This window comes from Leptonychotes weddellii, chromosome 6, assembly GCF_054177405.1.
Source record: "Leptonychotes weddellii isolate Sample4059 chromosome 6, ASM5417740v2, whole genome shotgun sequence".
Taxonomy (NCBI): domain Eukaryota; kingdom Metazoa; phylum Chordata; class Mammalia; order Carnivora; family Phocidae; genus Leptonychotes; species Leptonychotes weddellii.
In genome coordinates this window covers 56,011,610-56,019,696 of record NC_138374.1, presented here as the reverse complement: position 1 = coordinate 56,019,696, position 8,087 = coordinate 56,011,610, and the positions used below count along the sequence as shown (strand labels likewise).

At 38.1% G+C, this 8,087-nt stretch overlaps 1 protein-coding gene across 6 annotated transcripts in view; it reads right to left on the bottom strand.

Annotated features, from left to right (window-relative positions):
• Positions 1 to 1,522: 1,522 nt before the first annotated feature.
• Positions 1,523 to 8,087, bottom strand: part of JMJD1C (jumonji domain containing 1C) — a 325,593-nt gene continuing 319,028 nt past the window's right edge. For all 6 annotated transcript variants that reach the window (XM_081824178.1, XM_031029861.2, XM_081824176.1 and 3 more), the window contains 2 exons: positions 2,768 to 2,899; positions 1,523 to 2,447 (listed from right to left, as the gene is read on the bottom strand). In XM_081824178.1, the coding sequence (XP_081680304.1) occupies positions 2,358 to 2,447; positions 2,768 to 2,899 (222 nt within the window). In that variant the 3' untranslated portion in view covers positions 1,523 to 2,357. The remainder of the gene's footprint in view (positions 2,448 to 2,767; positions 2,900 to 8,087) is intronic.

Genomic DNA, 8,087 nt, shown 5'->3' with positions numbered 1-8,087 from the left:
TTTTTTTTTTTTTTTAAAGATTTTATTTATTTATTTGAGAGAGAGAATGAGATAAAGCATGAGGCGGGGAGGGTCAGAGGGAGAAGCAGACTCCCCGCTGAGCAGGGAGCCCGATGCGGGACTCGATCCCCGGACTCCAGGATCACGACCTGAGCCGAAGGCAGTTGCTTAACCAACTGAGCCACCCAGGCGCCTTTGAAAGTGTTAAGCAAAAAGTACCATTTAAATGCAATGAAACATGTTTTGAAAAACAGTATTAAAAAGTAAAAAACTAGGGGCGCCTGGGTGGCTCAGTCGTTAAGCGTCTGCCTTTGGCTCGGGCCATGATCCCAGGGTCCTGGGATCGAGCCCCGCGCATCGGGCTCCCTGCTCCACCGGAGGCCTGCTTCTCCCTCTCCCACTCCCCCTGCTTGTGTTCCCTCTCTCGTGGTCTCTCTCTCTGTGTCAAATAAATAAATAAATAAATAATTTAAATAAATAAATAAATAAATAAAAAGTAAAAACCTTACAAAAGAAAATTCACATAATCATTTGAACTATTCCTCAGCCCAATTTTTCTAGCCAAGTAGTCATCATCCATCCCATTAACTCTTGTGCCATGTGGGGCATTAATGTGAAATGTAACTGCTCACATTCCTGGCTGAATGCTGCCTGGAGTGGAAGGTGATATAATAAATAGCTCACATGGAGCTAAAAATGGTAGATATAAACAAGAGGATGAAAACTAAGCAACTTGCAAGGTCACAACTTGGGCTACTTTTTTCTTTTAAAGTATGTGCTTTCAGATGAAAATAAAAATATCCTGCAGGTGTCAGTGGAGGACTACGTATTTCCAGGAGCATTCATATATTTAGGGCTCTGTGAACCTCAAAGCAACCAACTGGTAACCAACTTGAATCTGAATCTTGGCCACTTGCTATACCCCAATTCATTGTGCATAGTGTAGAGGTAGAATGGTAATTGAATCATTTCCTTTTTCTGGTAATAGTCAGCTATTAAAACCAAGACTTCAAATTAAAGCAAATTACCAAGTAGAGCTCATATTCAACTGAGGCTGGCTGACTTTAGCCTCTTCCCCGCCACTGCTCCCCCTGCCTTCCTCCCACCCACAAAGCTCTATCATCAGCTATTTCTGCTATGAAAAACACTTACTTGAAGTTGATCATATACGCTCATAATCATGGCTTTTTAAAAATTCATTTATGGGTTCTTCTTTCAATGAAAATGTGCTCATAAACAACAAATGGGAGTTACCTGTATTCCCTTCTTTAGTTGGCCCACAGGACAAGTAAGCTGAAACACTTAGGATGGCTCATAAAATCTATACCTGATCTTAGCCAAAAGGTCAAGAAGCGATGATGGCTCATAAAATCTACAGAAAAGCTGGAAACTTTTAAGAGTAAAACAAAGGAGAAATGTTCCAGAAGAGAATGTTGTATCATAAGTAAATGCTAGTAGTCATCATGATGATGAATCCCCATTAGTATGTGTGTCATAACAGGAAGAACGCTGGAACAAGCCATTTTCTGATAAAGTCCTTTTAATGGAAAATGTAAAACCCCTTTCAACTTTAATGTACAAAGCCATATGTAACACTTGCACTTTTAACAAATAAAAGCAAGCCAATGTTTTAAAAAAATACATCATTAAATGTATATATGTATATATTTACATAGCATATTAAGTTTAATATTTAGCTTTAAAAGTTCACATAAATTTTACCAAAATGAGACAATTTTAAATAAATTACACCTTTTGAAAATGTTTAATTGTACAGTCAATAGCTTCAACAAAATATTGAAGTGTCCGTATTTAGTATCTACTTTATATACTTCATATTTTACAAATTTTACAATTATTTGGCAGTAATTTTCTGATTATGACATGAATGCTGTGCGATTCAGCAATTTCCCAAATGCAGGCAATAGCTGGTGTTTGTGTCCTATTCTCACAGTAACTGTCTCAATGTAGTGAAAAATATCAGTTATTTTATTAAACTGTACAAGGTCACATTTACACTTGATCAACAATATAGCATAGAATTTTGTGGGTTTTTTTTTTCAAAAATAAATACATCATTTTAAATCTGGCATTTTCACAAACATCATATACACTATAATACAAAAACAGCTATAGGTGCTGCTTTTTAAATTTAGCTTGTTTTCATAACTAACATTGAATCACAGGAGCTGTGACGTATGCTATACTGCTGCGGTATCAGTAACAAGTAATTACTACAAAAGAGAATTTCTTGGCACTGATGGTTTTATGAAGCTTAAGTCAATGTGCATACATATCATCGTTCTAGAGTAAGTAGTTCCAGTTCAATGGCCTCAAAACATCAAACTGGACCACACCTAATTTTCTTCCATATCCTCTACTTCATCTTCATGTATCTTCAAAGCTCTCACCATTTCCTTGACTGCATGATACAATATATTTTTAACCTGAAAGAGATGTTGGTATTTCTAATCACTTTAGCTGGAGATGAAGTAACAAATGAAAATTGCTATATTAAAAAATTTTTTTTCTTAATGAAACAAAGCCAAATTCAAGAAAAACAAATGTCATAGTTAAAAAATGTTAAAATGCAAGTTAGGATAAGGGCCACTAAAAATCATACAATTAAATGCATATTGTTAACCTGTGCTTGTTAATCAAATGTGACAAACTAGGTAGTGATTAACTAAGCTGTTCTGCAGGTATCCTATTTCTGAATAAAAAAAAACATGCAGAGCAGGAGCTCGTCAGAAAGTTCATCTCTTACCTGGAGTTTATCATCATAATTGATTTCCTCCTTCAAAAGTCTCAGTTCCTGTGTCAAATGAAATGACTGTACAAGATGTTCTGGAGACACAAAGTCTTCAGTTACCTGAATACAGCTGTGAAAATTCTGTACCTATCCCCAAAACAAAAACAGTAAAATCTCAACTTTAGGAGGCAGGAATACCAGAGAACTTATTTTCTCCAAAACATCAAATGCATTTCAAAGCAGACACCATACTTTTATGAGAGTTACATCACTGAAAAGCTTTCATGTGGAGGGACTTTATAAATGGAATATTTTTATTTATTTATTTTTTTAAAGACTTTATTTATTTGACAGAGAGAGACACAGCGAGAGAGGGAACACAAGCAGGGAGAGTGGGAGAGGGAGAAGCAGGCCTCCCGCGGAGCAGGGTGCCCCATGTGGGGCTCGATCCCAGGACTCCGGATCATGACCTGAGCCGAAGGCAGATGCTCGAAGACTGAGCCACCCAGGCGCCCCATATAAATGGAATATTTTTTTTTTTTTTATTTGCGAGAGAGAGAATGAGAGACAGAGAGCATGAGAGGGAGGAGGGTCAGAGGGAGAAGCAGACTCTCCGCCGAGCAGGGAGCCCGACACGGGACTCGATCCCGGGACTCCAGGATCACGACCTGAGCCGAAGGCAGTCGCCTAACCAACTGAGCCACCCAGGCGCCCCTAAATGGAATATTTTTAAATAATGAAAAGAACAGAACTTTTCCAGGAATCCTTCAGAGAGGCTGATAATCAGATCCTAAATTATCAATTTAGTCAAGGTGACTTTTTGGTGTTACTTAAAAAAAAAAAAAAGCTAACTGGAAAGTATCTGCTTTACTATTCAGTGCAAACAATCTGATGTTTGTTGCTGCTCCTTTGGCTTTCAGCATTTGGGTCATTTCACTGTTAACTTTTTTTTTTAAGATTTATTTATTTATTTGAGAGAGAGAGAGAGAGAGAGAGGAGGGGAAGGGCAGAGGGACAGAGGGAGGAAGAGAATCTCAAGGAGATTCCCAGCTGAGCATGAAGCCCAACTTGGGGCTTGCTCCCTTGACCCTGAGATCATGACTTGAGCCGAAATCAAGAGTTGGATGCTTAAGCGACTGAGCCACCCAGGAGCCCCTCACTGTTAACTTTTACAACAGAAAGTAGATGAAAGCAAAAGAAATGAAATTTAGTTTGTGAGGACCGGGGATGAAAACTGTAGTTCCAGATAGATCTATTGCTCACAACAGTTTTAGAACTACCCTAGGATTTTATTTGTGCCTTTCTTTCAAATTAACCGACTAAAGTATACCTCCAGGCTCCAGTGGCATCAGTGCAACTGTTTTCAATAGTTGTCCCTCCTCAACTAAATGGTTGTCACAAGAAACCAGTCAATAGTCTTATCTATTATTTGTACACCATGTACAAATTGACTCAGTACTTCCCTATTTCTTGGAATTGTTTTCTATTAACGCTTAGTATAATGACACAGAAGGACCAAGCTGATCCAATGTGCATTATATGACATTCTAGGTTGTCTTCTAGTGATATGAAAGGGTATCATAAAATTCCTGGGAAAGGAGAAATAACTGAAAAGTAAGCATTTACGCTAATTCTAATTTTTAAAAAAGATTTTATTTATTTACTTGGGAGAAAGACAGAGGGAGGGAGAAGCAGAGGGAGAGGGACAAGCAGATTCCACCCTAGCGCGGAGCCAGACACACGACCCTGTGAACAGGACCTGAGCTGAAATCAAGAGTTGGACACCCAAACAACTGAGCCACCCAGGCGCCCCTACACTAATCCTAATTTTAAAAAGATGAAAGTAAGTTTAATTTGGAGGCATGAGAAGATAATAAGTGGAGAATAAAGAACGGTGAAAAAAATCTAACAACAGAGTGATGGATTATTCCAAAGGCACTGAAATTCCTCCTCTGGGCATAATGTCTACCTGAACACCTGCTCAAGTCTGCAGAGTTCTATAAGTCAAGCACTGTCCCTCTACTGGTAACTTGGTAGCATATATAAACATTCTCTTCCTTTAATCATTAGGTTGTTGGTTCCTCTGCAGGATGAACATAGTGATGCCTCACATTTTCAGCACTGCTATAGTGTCTCCCTGGATCTTCACTATGTGTCTCTAGAACAGATGCTCTATTTCACAGAGCAGGAAACCATGGATAAGAAGTTCAGTGCCTGTTCCAAAATAAATCAGCCAACAAATGGCAAGCCAACAGGAGCCCAGCTCCTGTAACATCTTGTCTAACAGATGCTTTATGGTCCTATATTAACTCAGTCACACCAGCATAGTCTCCAAATGTCCTGTCTTGTTATGTCTTTCACTTATGTGAACATGCCATGGGGATTAAGTCCTTCAAAAGTTCTGGCATGTACCTTTCTTTGAGCATGTCTAGTTCTACTGTTTTATAATTTGTCTCTTCATCGATATTCTAATTTTGTTCATATGTCATTTTCCTGATTTTCTTTACCAGTTTCCTTTAGCTCTTTGAGTACATTTAAGACAGTTGATATAAAGTCTATGTCTAGTAAGTCCAATGTCTGGGCTTCCTCAGGGACAGTTTCTGCTGATTGTTTTCCCCTATGAATAGGCATACTTTATGGTTTCTATGTATGTCTTATAACTTTTTGCTGAAAACTGGACACCTGAACATTATAATGTGGTTACTGGAAATCAGATTCTCTCTCTGCCTCAGGGTAGCTGCTGACTGCTGGACAAGGCTGCAGTCATCCATTTCTTTTGTGACTTTTCCACACTATTCTTGCAAAGGCTGTGTTCCTTGCTGGGTGTGATCACTGAAGTCTCTGTTCTGTTATCTCAGTGGTCAGCCAGTGACCTGTAGATTTCCTTAAATGCCCCAAATCAGCTGCCCTTTTCTTCACTAAACAGTCCCCCAATTGATGTAAATTTGGATTAGATTCCAGAGTTCTAAAAAAGTTGATTCTGTCAGTTTTTGCCAGTTCATGGTTGCTTTAAAATCAGTTTTAGAACTGTGACTTTTATTAGTGCTTAAAAATGCTATTATGCTAATGACCTCAACTTGATAATATTTTGCTCAAAGGCTTATGGCTTACAGGTTAGTTTGAAGAGACAAGGTTCAGTCTTAAAAGCAGAACCCATTTGAACTTCCCATTCTACTAATCTTTTTCAGCTATCTTTGATTAATTTACATTTCACTTCCTTGACAGACTGTCTTATTCATACTTGCCTATGGGATCAATTGTAATTATAAATAGGTAATATTAAGATAATGTAACTCTTTGTGTTCACAGTAGGAAGGTTATCATCTTGACACTGTGAAGAGAACTTAAGTTCTCCTAAGAGTGAAGGATTTTATTAAAGTCCTTTTAGCATTATGAATGCAGAAAATCCACAACTCAGCAATATTATGAACTATGAATGACCAAACATAGTCAATTAAGATAAACAGTTAAGGACAAATTTATCCTAAAGATTTTGTGGCTTTAAAAAAAAAAAAAGTTGCTGTTTAAAATGAAGGCCACTGGAGCACCTGGGTGGCTCAGTCAGTTAAGCATCTGCCTTCGGCTCAGGTCATGATCCCAGGGTCCTGGGATCTAGCCCTGTGTTGGGCTCCCTGCTCAGTGGGGAGCCTGCTTCTCCCTCTGCCCCTCTCCGTGCTCTCTCTCAAATAAGTAAAATCTTTAAAATGAATGAATGAATGAATGAATGAATAAATAAATAAATAAATAAAATGAAGGCCACTGAGAACATCAGGGTACTAGAGCTAAAACAAAGTAAATCCTGGAGGTCAGGGTCCACCTGCTCCATCCAGTGATAAACTGGGGTTTCACAGATTCACTCATGTTTGCCAACAGAAGAGTAAGCCTGCAATTGTTCTTAATACATGGAGGGTTGTGGCTATACTTTCCCTCAGGGTGGCTTCTCTAAGTGCTCACTGCTGACAAACCAAAGAATACAATGTATCATATCTGGCCAAAACCGTTTTTTGACAGGTGCCTTGGGTTTGCAAGAACTTTCTATTGGCAATGATTTTCGAAGTGTGGTCCTCAGAGAGTAACATAAGCATCACCTGGGGACTTCTTAGAAATGTAAAATTTCAGGTCCCTCCTCAGACCCACTGAATCAGAAATTCTGGGGGTAGGGTCCAGCAATCTGTGTTTTATCAAATCTTTTAGGAAATCCTGATGTATGCTAACAACACGAGAAGCACTAACTTAGACTTTGCGTTTATTTTAAGGGCTACCTGTAGTCTACTGGAAGTGAAGTCATCAATGAAAAGTTTTCAGGACCTCTAAGGACTAAGTAAGTTGTAAATAATAATACATCTCAAATCCAAGTTAATATTGTGAATAGAGTTCTTATTTCCTTTTACTTCTCTCTCAAAACCACACTATCATCACTTCTGAGTCATGGACAACACACTTTCAACAGAATACAAATAACCATGCTGTCATTATCACACCACATAAGGAAAAGAAGACAGAAATTTTTGTGCTTATAGCTGGCAAGTCTATGCCAAAATATGCAGCAGAGTGGTCTTGGAACACTCAGCAAGTTAGTAGCAGAGCTCAGAATAGAATTTGCCAATCTAGGTTATACATGCTATAGTTAAGTATGATATCTTTTATACTCTAGAAATCTATGATGAAATTTGCTCTCTAGAATCTAAGTGATATTTCTATGTATCTCAAAAGAAAGCATGTTTTCCTATGTACTTACGTATATAGTCATAATTGGAAGTTAGATTCCAACCTAAGTAAACTTTCTGAAGTAGCCAGAAGACACATATAAGAAGAGGCCAAAATTTACATGTTTGTACAAAGAGCACAATATATATAAATCATGTAAAGTCATAACTTTGTTTTCATTTGTACTTGTGCAAAAATATGTTGTGTATGAGAACATATTTTCAGGCTGTCAGGACTTACAAATATTTAAGTGCATTATTCTAAACATAGGAGAGAGCAATGAAAAACACAAAAAACTCTGTCCTCGTGAACCTTATATTCCAGTGGGGATTAAAAGACAATAAACAAAGTAAATAAATTATGAATAATGTTAGAAGGTGATGATCAAGATGGAGAATAAAGCAGGAGGATGACAGGGAATTGGGGGACATAATTTGCACTTTAAAACTAAGGTGTTAAGGAAGACCTCACTGAGGAAGGTGACATTTGAGCAAACAAATCTTTAAAGAATGTGAAGAAGCAAGTCTTACAGATACCTGAAAAAAAAATTCCAGGCCAAAGGATTAGCAAGCACAATGGCCCTGGGGTGGAAACTTGCATGGTGTATGTGAAGACCATAGAGAGGGCA